This window comes from Vulpes lagopus, chromosome 11 (genome assembly GCF_018345385.1).
Source record: "Vulpes lagopus strain Blue_001 chromosome 11, ASM1834538v1, whole genome shotgun sequence".
NCBI lineage: Eukaryota > Metazoa > Chordata > Mammalia > Carnivora > Canidae > Vulpes > Vulpes lagopus.
The window spans coordinates 110097486-110114152 of NC_054834.1; the positions used below are offsets into that span (position 1 = coordinate 110097486).

The window sequence follows — 16667 nt, forward strand, 5'->3', positions numbered from 1 at the left end:
GTCCTAAGGATCATGCCCACTTGTGTTTCATGTGGCACGAATGCACTTAGTTACTCACCGTTGGGCCTTTGGCACCAGGTGTACCATCAGTTCCTACTGTACCCTAAAAGATACATGAAAAGTTTGTAAGCTATTAAGCCATATCTAGGGTGGTCTTTGGATGTCCACTCATATTCCAAAAGGAAGTAGAAAATTGTTGTAAAACATCAACCACCATTATATCCTAAAACTCACTTCTGTAACTAATTCCCTTTTCCATAAAGTAGATAGAATTTTGCAGAGTTGACAAGAGAATTATGTTTTTTTTTAAGTCAGTTGCAAACACTCATTCAGAATTCAAAGAAGATATATTAAAATAGATTGCCTTTGTTCTAAAGTTATAAAACATGTCAAGCTTTCTGTTAAGAATATAGTTCTTAAATGTACTAGGAACTTACAGGAAGACCTTGAGAGCCAACTGGGCCTGGTGGCCCAGTTTCACCTCTTTGACCTTGGGGACCTTCAGGGCCTCTTGCTCCAGTGGGACCTGCTTCTCCCTAACAGGATACAAAAGAAATGTTAATTTAAGAAGAACATAAATGTGTGGTTCAAAGTTTATCGCTTCTTTGGAGCTTTACATTTAATACTCAAGTATTTAAAGGAGTCATAAGCACAAACTGGTTTACAAAGGATGTGTGCCTAACTATGACTTAACAAGTGGACTCACTTTCCTAAACCTCTTCGAGTGTGATGATGTCTGTAACATTAATAGCAAAGCTAAGTCATCAAGGTAACCTGATAACTACCATTATTTCAACCCAAGATAGTGGTCCAGATAGTAAATAAAAATATAAATGTCTAGTTAACTTTTAATTCAGATAAATAACAAATAACTTAAGTATAAGTTTGTCCCAGGCAATATTTGGGCCGTATCTATACTAAAAATTTATTCTTTATTTATCCGAAATTTAAACCTAAGTGACTTTCTGTATTTTATAAACATATTAGATCCCTCTAGCTCTAACCTAGTGGGACCTGGAGCTGGAATTTTAAAACTAAAATTGTAAGCCTATGGGTGTTCATTAGTGCCAATAAAACATGTTAAACATCTACTGAATCCTTGAAATACAAGGAACTGGAGATAGAAGTTTATTCTTCATCCAGAAAAACAGAGACCATGGAAGAACTTAATAGGTGTAGCAGAATCCCAGCCAAAAACAAAGATCTGGGAATTTTATGTTTGGGGAGGTGGGAATAGGACAAACAAACAATTTCTGTGAAAAACAGTTTTGCAAAGTGTTTGATTTTTAAGCAGTTTCCAGTAGCCAACAGCCAGTATTAGAAAACCCGAGGAGGAGAAGGAAATATGCAGCATGAACTGTTATATAAATTGTGATTCTAATGAGGTCTTAGCTAGATGCCACAATCTAGCAGAAACTGCTTTCTGCCCAGTCTTAGTCGTGGGCGCTGTGAGTATTCATTCTATCTCTAGCTCTCTGGCCAGAGCTCAGTGTAAGAGCAGAGGGTCTCACATGAAGGGGGAACGGTTTTTGAATATTTTGATGAGGGACCATGGGGGGATGGGCCCTCTAAGGCCAGAGTCAGGAACAGCTGGATTAGGACCTCAGGGAGCAGATCAGAAACAGAGGGAACCTCAAGAGGGTCCTACGAGCTCCAGTGCACAGTGAGTTCTCAGTGAATAAGGGGTTGGTTAGTGAAATGATGCAGGGCGTCACGGTAAAGCAGCCACATCTCTGCGGCCCATAGTTGAGAGACAGCATTAGAGACAGCCTGAAGAATCATTTGACTTGATGACGGTGACATTTCAGAGTATTTAAAATGTCAGCTATGGACTTTTTTGTTGTTGTTTCAAAATAGAATTCAAAACCCATTTGAGTAGCACTACTAACAGGAAGCATGGATCTATATGGAGGACACCTATATGGAGGACAAGATTTAGAGAAGTGAGGGGATTGCCATGGCCTCTTGTGAGTACATCTCCTCTTTGAGATGAAGAAAACTATTGCCAAGGGGAAACTGGGTGTGAGAGGCAATCAAACACACCATGTTGTTTAAAACTTGTAAGTAGTGTTCGGAATGTACTCACTAATTTAGCTAGTATCATCTTAATAATCTCCTACTCTAATCCTTGAATTTATCATCCCAAAGACTGAAAGAACAAATTGTGGCTCCCTACAAATGTAAATCATCCCAACAGAATACTTTAATCCCTTCCCCTGTGGAAAGCCAAATAGCCTCCCTGCTATTCCTTTAAATGGGTTGTGTCAATGGTAGGGAGCAGGAATAGGAGTGAAAGCCAGCACTGTGTGAGAGAACAGCCTTTTGACAACCTCTGATTTATTTCAACCTCCTATTGTTTAGAACATTCTGCTATTTAGTGCTGTATCCAGGAACAGAGCTCCAATTCAGATTAAGTTCTTATTCCTTGCAGCTGTTACAATCGTCTAGCCTTAGAGTTCTAAGGCAACAGATTCTTTGATATTACAATTGTATAATTATCAGTAATTCTCTTTCAATTACATATTGTTTGCTAATCTCATTTTTAAATATTCTAAGCTATTTTTTTTTCCCTACCGGAATAGCGCTGAGAACGCTCTAGGCTTTTTCCATGGTTAAGAGCAACCTCCAAAAAAAAAAAAAAAAAGAGCAACCTCCATACAATTAATGAAATGAAGTTCCTCACTTTGGGATTCATAACCAAGTACTTCTTGTAATCAGCTAAACATATTAACATTTTACCTTCATCCCAGGATTTCCTGGAAAACCAGACGATCCAGGTATCCCAAGAGGACCCTATTAAGAGAAACCAGAAAAGTGATCAGACATGTTTTTTAATCAATGTCCTACTGAGTCATCTTTCATTCTTAGACAACGTTCTGTATTTGGACACATAAGAATAATCCACTTAGTACTTTCAAATCCCAACGATAATATAATTTTATTATAAGTACCTTCCAACATTGGTATGAAATAGTACCAAAAGACATGTCCAGTGGCATTAAACACTTGTTGTTGTAGTGTATTAGAGAACAAGTCACAATCACAAACTGTTTGAAACAACTGCTTCTTGAGAGATGTACTTTCTTTGTGTTAACCAAGTAATATAGTTTTTAGAGAGTTGTTTTATACCAAAATCCGGGACTGTACTTTATAAAAATGATGCTTAAGAATCACCTGGATATTTTACAGTGATTTTTTTTTTCAAGCTGACATGTGGATATTTATCACTATCCCATATTTGGGAAGACATGCATAGCGTTTAAATCATTGAAAGAAATGAGTATAAGATGAACTCCATTCTTGGGCTCCTGGGTGGCTCAGCGGTTGAGCTTCTGCCTTCGGCCCAGGGTGTGATCCCGGAGTCCTGGGATGGAGTCCCACATCGGGCTCCCTGCATGGAGCCTGCTTCTCCCTCTTCCTGTGTCTCTGTCTCTCTGTGTGTCTCTCATGAATAAATAAATAAAACCTTTTTTTTTTTTTAAAGGAAGCATTCCATTCTAGGTTATCCTGATTCTTCTTTGAGGAGTGTACTGTAATTCCATCAGTTTTGCAGTAATAAAATCCCTTTTAAACTATACTTATGTTTTCCTGCTACCTATTATTTCCTTTTTAGGAGTAACAAAGCAGGAAAGATCCTAAAGGCAAATAATTTCAAATCTGATTTACCCTCCTAGTATTTCTCTGAGCTTATTGTGCTGTTCTATCCATCCTGTAGACCATGCTACATTCCTGCTCATTTTATTTTATTTTATTTTATTAAGATTTTATTTATTTATGAGAGACCACTGAGCCACCCGGGCTGCCCCCTCCTGCTCTGCTCATCTTTCAAGACTTAACTTGAAAGTTGCTTCTCTTTAAGTCCTCCTTGATATCTTTAACTTACTCTAGATGTAGGTACAGACAGGTAGGTTCCCATAATTGTACTTCAAGTTGCACTGCACAGCATAGCAGTTAGCAACAGCATTACACTGCAATAGTAACTGATATATCTCTCTCCCTTGATAGTTAAGGCAGTTTCCAAATATAAGTAATATGTGTTTATCACCTTTTTATCACCTTTTTATTCCAAGTGTCCAGGACGCTGAATGCTCTGTAAATATTAACGGATGTACAAATGGAACAATAAATGAGTGAATGAATATGAAAGTAATACAACTCACCATTGGCCCAGGTTTTCCAGGCATACCATGTGTGCCTCGTTGTCCCTAATTAGGAGGAAAAAGACAAATAAAATTCCATTTTCTACAGTATTTGCTCATAATTCGTTTTCTAAAACTTCCATGTTAAAAACTGAAGAATAAATATTAAAGTTAACCAACAACCCTTAAATGGGTCAATAACAATAAAAATATATTTTTGTGTAACACTGATAAGGTAGTAATAAACACATTTGTCCTTACAAAAATAACAAAGAAGAATCAAAATTGAAAAAATGAAACTGATTAAAATGATCCTTTTTACTTGGAACATATGACTTTCAATAAAATGATCTCAAAGATACTGAAATTTTGTACATCTGCCTTCCTAATAGATTAACTCAGAGGAGGAATGTGCTTCTTGTAAAAACAACAAAATAAAGCACACACATGCACACACGCACGCACACACAGAGGAAATTAAATAGTGAATGCTATGGCTATCATCTAGATCTTCCTTCAGCACTGAAGAAACCATTGTACCACTGCTGGAAGTGTTACAAGCTGATGACTCATAGTTAAGACCCTCCCATAAACTGCCCTCAGCTAAGGAGTTCACAGGGCCAAGGTTATGCGTCTTCCCAGGTTACTGCAGTGGTACAAAGGATTGGCCCCCCATTCATGACAAATCTGATGAGCCATGCCAGCCCCATAGTTCTCATGGAACTGAGGACTCATGGAGACTGGGGTCTTTGTTGTAATACAGTTTAAATTCTCCCTGTGACAAACCCTCCTTTTTATTCATTTCTTCACAAATGTTTCTGAGAGCACTCCACAATAAATGTCCTGCATATAAGTCTTTGCTTTGATGTTGTTTCCTAGGAAACCAGACCTAACACCCTGATACCATTGGTGCCTGAAGAAGTACAAGAAAGCAGACTCTAAAATGAAAATGTAAAGCTGGACTCCTCACTGAATGGCTTGTGATAGATGAAGTAGGACTCACTCTTGACATCCTGGGGTGATGCAGCAATGAACATTGTCTCCAGTAGTAAACTGAGATAGGGCGCAAGCGTCAGAGAAAGGGCTATGGGTTCAGTAGCTCAGGCACTTGAGAAGGATTAGTAGTAGCAATTATAAAATTGACAGAATTTCATGGCTCTTGTTGAATGAATACATTGGAGAAAAACATTGAAAGGCTAATGGTGTTTAATCATCATTATAAGACTCTTTTGGAAGCATCTTAAAATATCGTAATCTTCTACAATCAGAGGGAAGAAAAAGTTGATGGTTGGGATCAGGGCTTGATAAAGCTTCAAGAGCCCTTGTGAAGGCTGAATTCTAAAGCACAGAAAGCCTGTTATGCCATCCCTATTTTGAGGGCCCTTGGTTAGAAGGAATGAAATTTGACATTGGGATATCTTAAGAACTTTGAAATATCAACTCTGAAGTCTATGGGCCTGTAGAAATTCCCACCATCCCCACCATTAATAGCTTATTCTTCCTTGCTTAAAGGGAATGCAGAAGCCTCTACTTTACCAGGCAATATATGCTACCACCACTACCCCCCTACTCCTGTCCTTTGGCCACCAGATGAATAACTATTTTTCTCAAAATAACTAAGTTGAGGAAAAGTTGCTTCTGATAAAAGAGGGAAGATACACACCAAAGGAGTCATGAGTGCTTTACATCATGTAGAGGGAGAATCCAAAAGAGAATGCATGTGAGTAGGTCCTGAGGGTACTGGATCAGGAGGGAAAGAACATAAAGTGGGAAACTTAAAGAATACACAAACACTCTCCCATGATGCACAGTTAACACTCTGATAAAGACTCTGAAAAATGGTGTTGACATGGGAGATGGTTCTTTGAAACTTAGAAAGAGCAATGGCCTAGACTAATTGGGATAGAAATGCTGGGACTGCCTTGGCAGGTAGTAGAATGAAGCACAGAGAAGTAAACATACTAGAGTGGATACTCCATGTAAGGGTGGGTGAGGCAACAACTGACTATGTTCTACAGTATTTTCTGTGTTTCCAGACGACACTTTATCTTCAAAGGGATAAGAAAGGGCCTAGTGAGAGGGTCTCAGTTCTCCTCAGCCAAGGCCCTGACTTTGGTACTACTCAGAAACTCTAAGGTGGTTGTCATCTTTAGGCTAAGGGTAACAGCAGGGGATACTGTAAGCCTGGGATTCCTATTATTAATGGGGATGAGAAGATCTCGTAATAAAGGCCAGGTGCAGTCCTTAATTGTCCAAATTAAAGCAGGTGCAATACAATGAACTGCAAGGTTGAAATATTAGCAAGTATAGTCTAACACCTTCAGGGAGCTATGAACAGAAACAATGGAATACAACCCCTATCTGGCTAGGTCAAGGCACACAGGCAGACAGCAAGGGCATTTCTCAATCTATACATTTAAAATAAATCAATGACAGGGGTGCTTGGGTAGTTCAGACAGTTAAATGTCTTCCTTCAACTCAGGCTATGATCTCAGGCTCTTGGGGTCGAGCTCCACATTGGGCTCCCTGCGCAGCAGGAAGCCTGCTTCTCCCTCTCATTCTGTCCCTCTCTCCGGCTCATACTCTCACACTCACACTCTCTCATGAATAAATAAAAAAAGCTTTAAAAGACTAATAAAATAAACCAAACACAGATAATCAGAAAACTTGGCTGTTTTAAAAGGGCACACTCACAGTACTTACCTTTTAGGATTATGATGAATGTGAAATAAAGCATGGAAGAACGTTTGGCATACGACAGCTGCTTGGTAAATAGTACCTACTAAATTTTATTACTATTCCAAATTTTTTATTTTTTCATGGACTCTATTCCATGCTGCTATAGGTTTTTATAGCTTTCTTAACTTTTGTATTAATATAAGTAGGCACCAAATGTACTGTGGTTATGTAGGCTGTTAACATTAACAGAAGCTAGGTGAAGGTTGCACAGGAACTTTCTATACTACCTTTGCAATTTTTCTGTAAACCTAAATTTATTTCAAAATAAAAAGCAAAGATAAAAACCGAAAAATTAAAAAGTAGACAACCAGTACTATTTTCTCATTTAAAAGACATATTCAGTTCCTTTGAGAACACTGAAGCACACATACTTACAGGAGCCCCCTGTGGCCCAAGTCTCCCCCTTTCTCCTGGCATTCCCCTTGGGCCCTACAGATGAGAGAGAGAAAAACATCTCTTGAAGCACCTTATTTGACTCCTAAGGTAGTCTGGCTACATCACGCAATCCAACCAAGACTCATCATAATTGGCCACCAAACAGTAGTATTTCTAGAAGCAACTTTGGGTTTGAAAAAATCTCCACCTGTGGGGATACATAACCTACCACATATCCTAATAGATTTTACTTTATGTAACTATAATGGACTAAATCTACAATAATTCTGATTTAAACACTAACTATAGAAAAAGAATAAGAGCATTCAATGGTTAAGAAAAACAATGAAATGCAAGAAGCCTGTTCTATTTAAAGGGTGCAATTCTCTGGATATGCCTTTCTATCAGCTGGTAATCAAATTTACTTCATCAGGTAACATATCTTCTCCATTGTCTTTTTATTTTTCATATAAACATTCTCTTAATTTCTAAAAAATAAAAACAAACAAACAAAACAAAACAAAACAAAAAACAAATAAACAAAACCCAAAGAATTAAATTGATACATACCATTGGACCCATGGCACCCATTGGACCAGTAGGGCCAGCTTCACCCTAAAGCAAAAATGAGGTTATATTACAGTATGAGAAACCTACAACTGATACATCACTTTTTCTGTGTGTGTGTGTGTGTGTGTGTGTGTGTGTGTGTGTCATTTTAAAAGTGTATTTTCAGACTGGGCATCTGAAAGGTATACTTGAAATGAAGGGCCTCAAAATTCTGATGTATTATTTTCTCTTAAAACGCAATGGCAATTTAGTTTCTATAGAAATAAGTATAAAATAAAACTGAAAATGTAAACAAGATTGATAAGACTATCATGTCTATTCATATTAATTAGGATCAAAAAGTAATTATATGTTTATATCTGATAATACTTTAACTCAAGTAAAACTTTGCAAAGCTAAAACTGACCTTTTAAGATCTATTATAGGAAGTTTAAAAATAAAAAAGATTAAAGCCAATGCATATACACATATATAAACACACACACACACACACACACACACACACACACACACAGATATGTGTATGTATATCTTGCATGAAGTTCCCACTAAAAAGTCCTCTGTACTTCTTTTATGGTCTCTCTCTCTCTTTCTCTCTCTCGAAACGTAAACACATCTTGTGAAGACAATGGCCAGAAGGCCTTGGAATTAAAAGGGTACTAAATGATGAAGCTAATGACTACCTAAACCTCTCAGATATTTTGGAAGAAGAAAGAAGAGGGAGTGTGTTTAAGGGTGAATTCACAGTACCATCTTCACGTAACACCCCCCCCATGCTGGCAGAAACCCAGTGCCATGATGGCTGTTCTTGGTGGCAAAGGGAAGCCATGTCATGGGCCCTGCCAAATCTACTGCCACTCGTCTCTGAAAAATTATATTTACCTACTCAACTATCTCTTTTTTGGTACTCCTCATTCCTCCAGAACTTAATTTAAGATGGCTCTGAAAAATTGGTAGGCACTTGAAGCAAACCTAAGGTGTGACAGAGACGTGACTTGGGGATAATGGGCATGCTTACCTTGGAACCCGTTGCCCCAACTTCACCTTTAGGGCCTTCAAGACCTTTGTGTCCCTAAGAAGAGAAATATATATTTATATTTTACTTGCTTTTTTTTTCATCCTCAGATTTGTAAAAGAAGAACCAAAAAGAAGCTCACAGAAAGTGCCTTATAAAAATATAAAAATGGTCATTTAAAGTTGTCACTCAGAATGTTTCCAAATTTTCAACAGTTTTTTGAAAGCCTATTCAAAGAAAATTAGAGCAACATTCTTAATTTGTAGTGTTCTCACCTTTCAGATTTTGGTGACTTCGCAGAAATTTCATCTATAGCTACATATGAAAGACTTATGGTGGTTTTAGAGAAGACAAATAATTATGCAGTTTATATAGTTACAAACTCTGGGTTATAGCAATGGATGACATTCAAAATAATAAATAACTAGTATAGCAGCGCGCATTCTAATCAGAGGCTCAACTACTCAAAACAGGCCAGCCAGTATATACTTATTAAATATCAGTCATGCTTTCTGATAATTAGATGACAGATAGATAGAAGATAGGTAATTTCTTTTTTTTCTGGAATTTTGAGATCTTTTTTCATTTGAAGGTAAATCTTAATGTTATAAAATTCACAAATATGCTAATTTAAATACCTAATTCTACTTATCTAAAACATACTGTAAACATACAAATGTATGTTCTCCACATGTCAGAGTCTATTTCTGGTTTGGAAATCCAGAGAATCAATTTCCCCTAAACTGCAAGTCAGCAAGTGTTTCTTTACAGTTCACCTGAGCAAAATTCATGCAAAATAGTAATTAACAATTATCTTCTTTACTTTTTAACTCACAAACACCTTAAAAACTGCATTTTGTGAAATCTTCTGTACTGAAATGTAGAAAAACTGAACTACACAGTTAAAAATCTCTTAATTTTTTATTCCTGGCACCATGACCACAATGTTAGACAATATACCTGATGTGATGAAATGAAAAAGAAAAAGAAAAAGCTGTAACAGATAAAAGACCTCATCTGACACTAACTGCAGTAATAATAGCTGCAAGGTTTGCCAACTGGGGCTGTGAGAGTCCTGGGTAGGAAGGGTTTCCTATGTAAGCCACAGTAATTTCTCTGTGGATCATCGTTCCTTTAAGTGGCAGAGTTCTGCAGCTCCTCTACTGCATTTGGGGCGATGCCTCAAAGTGCAGCTTTCCTGACAACTCTCACTCTCTCCTGCTAAGAACTGTAGCGTTTTCTTCTGAGAGATTTAGAACCTTCTGCTACCACATCCATCACCTCCACCACCAGCTCCATAACCACCACCATACGGACTGTCTGAGCTTCTTCCACCAAAACTGCCCCCATTCACGGGTCCATAGCTTGATTGCTGTCATCCACTATAACTTCCAAAAATCATTGTGGCTCCCATCACCCCCAGAGTTACCTCCAAAGTTTCCTCCTTTATTGTAACCAACATAGCCTCCACTGCCGCCATATCCGACTGCTTGGCGTCTGTATCCTGGTCCAAAACCACCATGTCCCTCCCTACTAGTATAACCAGCACCACCACCATCACTGCACCATCACCTCCAAGTCCATTATATCCCCATCCCCTTCTCCATAACCACCTCTGCTGCCACCACCTCCACTACAGCCTCCTCTTCCACCAAAGTTTCCTCCACGACCCATAACGTTGACAGCTCTACATGCACGACCTCTTTGTGATCCAGCAGACTATATTTCTTCAGAAAGGGCCTTTTCCACTTCACAATTATGCCCATTGACAGTGTGATATTTCTGAACAATAATTTTACCAATTGTATCATGATCATTAAGTTACATAAGCAAATCCTCTTTTTCCCCCTCTGCCTGTCTTCCATAATTTCTATGGTTTTAATCTTGCCCTACTTTTCAAAGTAGTCTCTCAGATTACATTCATGTGTATATTCTTTACTACAACCAATGGAAATTTTCTTCATTGTTGGATGGGCACCAGGTTTTACAGAATCCTCTCCAGAAACAGCTCTCTGGTTCTGTTACATGCCCATCAATGTTGTGGTCAAGCACACACTGCTGCTGCAATAAAAGTTTTATCTCCATCTTGAGTGATATGTAATTTCTATATATGTAGGTAACACATAACGATTACATATTAATTACCTTGAGTTATAAAGAGAGAGCATTTCTGTGGCCTTCCAGGTCTGGGCTGACTGGGCCCTCCCATGACCCAGTGCACTCTCTAGTATCATGTCACTTATTCTACTATGTAATTTTGTCTTCATAACTGTAACCCTATTCACCTGAAGCTGAAGGCTGTGGATTTTTCTCATTCATCACTGTGTCCTCTTTTGTAGTACAGTATCCAGCATACAGTAAGAACACAAAATACATTTGTTTATAGAATCAAATGAAATTCAAAGGAAATAGAAAAAAGCATTGTGAATTTGGTAACCACAGATAAATACGGAGACCCTAGCCAGCTAAGGACAACTGACAAACAGAATTATAAAGATGTTGAAGGTAATGCTCCCCAGACTCTACTCAATAAGCTATGATATCTGAAAAGATTTCAAAGGATTGAACTTACTCGGTGACCCTTCAGGCCTGGAAGACCAGGAGCCCCAGGAAATCCTCGAGCTCCCTGTGGAGGAAAAAATAGATAAGGCAATTGAAAGTCATTAATAAGAATAGGAAATGGCTTAATATAAATTTTGTTCCAAAAAAAATCTAATTCTTAGTTTTTTTTTTTTTTTAGCAAAATACCAACAAACAGAAAGGAGTAGTACAATTTAATCTGTCAAAATACACCTAGGTGATCAAAAATTAGCAATGCAAATACACTGTTAGAAGTGGGAACATGACTTAATACAAAAATGTGGATTAATGTCAGGTATTGATTTGATGACATTTCCAAATTTTGAAACTATATCACTGTATTATAATTAGTAGCAAAAACAAAACATAAAAAAAAACAAAAAATACAACCAAACAACATAAAACAGGAAAATAAGCCTAAATCAATATGTTCAATGTCTAAACCAACTAGATCAACGTATTTGGGAAAAAACAGGGAAGGAACTTAAGGAAAACTATGCTTTCTCTATATTGTGCTTTACTTGTGGTAAAAGAATAAATACATCTGTTTTATTTTCTCTGAACTACTAAATATGGGCAGCAGAATAGGATTAGAAAGACTGCATTAAAATGTAATCAAAAATTTATTTTAAGTAAAATGTTCAGGAGAAGTTTTAGGATCTATGACTGTTTCAAAGATTAATGAAAGAAGTGAAATATCCAACAGAAGGGTTGGGATTGGTCAAGAAATATGGAGAGAACAGGTTGGATCCTAGACTCAATAATGCCTTAATTTATGCTAATTTATGAATCCCCCACCTAAGCATAGTGAATTAAAAAACAAGAAGAAATCAAACAGAAAATTAAATCCAAATGGTTTGACTATTTTGAAATGATGCTTGAAACTTTTTCCTCACACTCTCTTCAAATAGATAAGGACCCACGGACTTAATTATTCACTTACTCTCATTGCCTACATTAATTTGACTTTGAATTGAATGCCACTGCCACTGGCGCCAGAAAACTGAGTACAGTGATAGCGTAGATCGATGTATCAATTATTATCAATTATTACTATTAATCTGCATATCTGTGGCACTCAGCCCTATGCCTCATGAGTGGGTATCCAATGAATAAACACTGAATAAACAACTGAAGAAATGGTTTAACATGGCTCTTAACGCGCATAACACTTTTCCCAAACCTTATCTAAGGAAATTCTCTTGTGCTGACACAATCTCACAGATGGCAAAATCTTCTGTTCTGGACATCATTGCCTTCATTCACTGTTTACTAAATACTCAATGAAATTCATATGATAAAAGCAAAGCAATCATTCCTCTGTGACCTCTTACAGGGAAAATATTTCTGTAGTGCTTTAAGGGGGAGTTATAACAGCCAGGGCACATCAAACCATGTTCTCTGAACAAATAAAGTTCCACTAATTCTTCTGTTTACACAGCCCTGCTTAGGAATTCCTCACTTCAAGAACTTCCTTTAAGTTTTTCCACTGGAATGCTTCCCACTTTACTGATATTTGTTCCCTCTCTTTCCTGAGCAGGAAACTCAGTACATGCAGCCTATAGGAGAATTACTGAGCTATGCTATTTCAAGTAACTAGTGAACATTGAGTTTTTGTGGTCTGCAAGGGAATTCTCATGGATTGCATATCTCTAATACAACAAGAAAATGAACCAGATGTACTAGTACTCATAAAATTTTCCCTTTCTGCTGACCTGAGACTGTCATCACACCCCAATCACATGTGTCATTGCACAGAACTTGCAGAGTGCATCTGTGACATGCTGGCAGGGCCTCTTCCTCCCCACGGAGGGCCTACACTGAGAGGATGCGCAGGAGTGCAGCAGGACGGGAGGCCCAAGCCTGGACTGGAAGACGTGCACATCTGTGCTAATGACTAAACCTCATGCCTTCCTCATGAGGGAGGAAAGGAAGAGATAGAGCAGACAGCTGGTTTTATATTTGAAACGAAATAATCCTTGGAGCCCAGTAAGTTCCCTTAAAACACGAGCATTCATTTAAAAGAAAATCTCAGCATTGAACCTCATCAATTTTCAGGAAGTAAATGGAAAATAATTCAGTACTACTGGTTGTATTGAGTGGAAGGAACACTAGAAAATTACAGGAAATGTAGGAAGTAAAAGGTTGAATCAGTGTAGGGGTTGTTAGACAAGGAGAAACTGTAAGAGCAGAAGTGTTAAGAGGATTTTTGCTTGCTTATTCTAATTTTCCCCATTGCCTGTGTAGCATATCCTAGGAGAGGGCCTATCAAAGTAACATTGAGTGAGGATGAAAAGGTGGGTTCAGAGTAGGGCCAAGTGGCGCAGGTCCCGAATTCCGGTGGAGTGTGTTACCAGGGACATGTCCCTGTGGTAAGCCAAGGGGGAAAAATAGCTATGCTAGGGGTACTGGCCATCAGTGTATCTTGCCATAAGGTTTTAGGGTCCAGAACATTGATCAAGACTTCTAGCCAACATGACAGTTTGAGGAACAAAGAGGCATCCTGTTCACAATTTACTGTCCTTAGCATATAAAAAACAAATCAGTAAACTCTCAAGCTGTTCTATTAGACATGTGAACAATACAAAATAAAGATATTAAAAAGACAAATTGAAAAAAAATAAAAAATAAAAAGACAAATGGGATTAGGAAGTTGTGAAATAGAAATAGGTCAGGTTGGTGACTTCGTAAATTTGACACTCAGTTTGGAGAGTGTCCATGTTAGCTTATGAAATAATTATCTGGCTCCAGAAGGATTATTCATATGGTGCCAATGCAAAATAGGAAATTGGAATTAGCTGTCACTCTGGCAAAATGTACTATTTCACAATGACAGAAGGGAACATATCTTGGTAATAGTGTCTAACATACATAATGAATTACAAGGTGATTTTAATAGTCTTTACTTTTCAAAGTTTGCCTTTATGGCATTGTATTGATAAGTATTAACTTACTGGAGATCCTGCAAATCCCACTTCACCAGGATTTCCATTTCTACCAGGTTCACCCTTTAAGGTAAAAAAAAAAAAAAAAAAAAGGGGGGGGGGGAGGAGAAAGCAAAGTGGATTAAAATACTCCCTTCTGAGACTAGATGACAAATCAATTGCAGATAAAACTCTTTTTTCAGAAAGCTCATGCCCCCTCCACAGCCCACCACCACCAGCAAATAAGGAAAGCTCATGCCCAATGCTCTCCAAACAGTATGAAAGAGAAACTGGCTCTATTCCTGCTGGCAATCCATTATAGCAGTCAGCTGTGAAGGTTTCATTCATTAATTTATCCAGAAGAAGATATTAATATCAATTATATTGTCTGACCTAGCTCACTATTTTAAAACATCAGAATTTACCCACACATACACAGACGGGTATATGCTATGTTATTCTGTATTAACATGAGGCCCTGAATTAAGAGTTTCTTAGAATACTACATGTCGTTTCTTGTGATAAAATAGTTAAGAACTACTAGACATTTTCTTTATAACCAAATTCAATGTAATCTGATTAAATAAATCTCATGACACACAAAGAGAAAATATTTACCTGGTTTAGTATCACACAGATATTAATGGTTTACCCATAATTTTATCCTCAATTTTGGTACAACTAAGAAAAAAAAAATCCAGAAAAGCAAATCTGTTTTTGCATCCTGTTCTTAGATCACCCGTTATTACTGTTAAAACCTGAAGTTGAGTCTTAACTTTAAAAAGCCAATTGAAGAAATGGCTTTTTCAGCATTGGAGAGCAATATCGGCACTACACTATTAATACATTAAAAAATTCCATTTAATGAAGACTTCATAACAATGTTTTGCCATCCGAGCAATGTATTTTCTTTAAGTTCACTTCAGGGGTTCTACCAGCAAAACTCATGGCTATCGTGACAGAAATTCTAGTATCTTATGGAGAAATCACAATGGAAATCCAGGGGAATTCAAGGAAAAAGACAGAATCTAACAATATACAACCATCAAAATGAAGAATACTTTTAGATTTTGTAAAACCACACTCCAGTTTTGCCTGAGTGTCTGGGAGCTACAAGTGAGGAAAATAAACTGGTAATCAAGGAATAATATTCATATTAACACTATAGCTCCTTCTTCTTCAAAGTTTCAAAACATAATGAAGGAAGGCAACTTACATCTTCACCGGGTTTTCCAGGAGGACCCTCTGGTCCACGTGCTCCAATTGGACCCTAATAATAAAACGAAACAAAAGGAAAAGAGAACATTTACTTCTATGCGCCTATACTTATCAATGATAAAATCTAAAATATCCTTGAGACAAATGAAAATATGATAGAAAATAGCCTTATTTATATTCTAAATTTTATGTTGCATGCCTCAGCTTATGGGCCCAAAGGAAAAAAAATCAATTTCATAAATGCAAATATGTCAGCATGGTCTGCTAACCATATTCAAAGCCTCTGAATTTAAATACTCTACCACAGGAAACATAGTATGTGCCTCCTGAACTGGACTATAATTTCTCACTATGTTAGGAAAGAGCTGACAAAATAAATAGCTCATCATTATTATTACATTATTACAACTGTGGACCCATATTTAACTGGGTCTACATGCTTACTTGACACTTACCATTGGTCCAGGTTCACCGGGTTCACCAGGAGGTCCTGTAGGGCCAACACCACCCTAAAATTGAGAACAAATTATGTAAATAAATAGAATTATATGTAAATTATATATACAAACCAAAGAAAAACAGAATACTAAATCACATATTCCTGCAGATGGTGCAGTTATTTAAACCGCTGGCTCTACTACCTTCCAGCTCTGTGACTTTGAGGGAGTTATTGAATCTCTCTATACCTCAATTTCCTAATCTGTGAAATGAGGATAATAATGCTACCTACTTCGCTTGGCTGTCATAGCTCTCTTGGTAACAAATACATGTTAAGGACCTAGAGTAGAGCCAGCACGGAGTGAGTGCTCCATCAGTGGTAGTTAGCACCATGATCGTGACGTGACCATCATCTTCTTCATCACCGTCAACAACTAGGTTTTTCTATTCACCGACGGCAGGAATATAAAATGGCTTGAATTAACACTCCACACACGACAACAATCGTATGAAATCTTTAACAGAGCTAAGCACTCTTTTTCTTCCCCTTTCTTCTGAAAAAAATATTTCCTACTGCCTGTCAAATCACTACAAAAGTCATCTGGTGAAAGCACCACACTATTTTATTTGTATTTGATATGCTATGGAAAGAAAGTGTAGTATTATATT

General features: G+C 37.5%; 1 protein-coding gene across 1 annotated transcript in view; it reads right to left on the reverse strand.

Moving 5' to 3' along the window:
- The window catches only part of COL5A2 (collagen type V alpha 2 chain), a 138493-nt gene that overhangs the window by 38813 nt on the left and 83013 nt on the right, over positions 1-16667 (reverse strand). Inside the window, exons 10-20 of the mRNA XM_041773656.1 lie at positions 16016-16069; positions 15559-15612; positions 14373-14426; positions 11411-11464; positions 8842-8895; positions 7824-7868; positions 7254-7307; positions 4161-4205; positions 2740-2793; positions 438-536; positions 59-103 (exon numbers count right to left, since the gene is read on the reverse strand). Coding sequence (XP_041629590.1) covers positions 59-103; positions 438-536; positions 2740-2793; positions 4161-4205; positions 7254-7307; positions 7824-7868; positions 8842-8895; positions 11411-11464; positions 14373-14426; positions 15559-15612; positions 16016-16069 — 612 coding nt within the window. The remainder of the gene's footprint in view (positions 1-58; positions 104-437; positions 537-2739; positions 2794-4160; positions 4206-7253; positions 7308-7823; positions 7869-8841; positions 8896-11410; positions 11465-14372; positions 14427-15558; positions 15613-16015; positions 16070-16667) is intronic.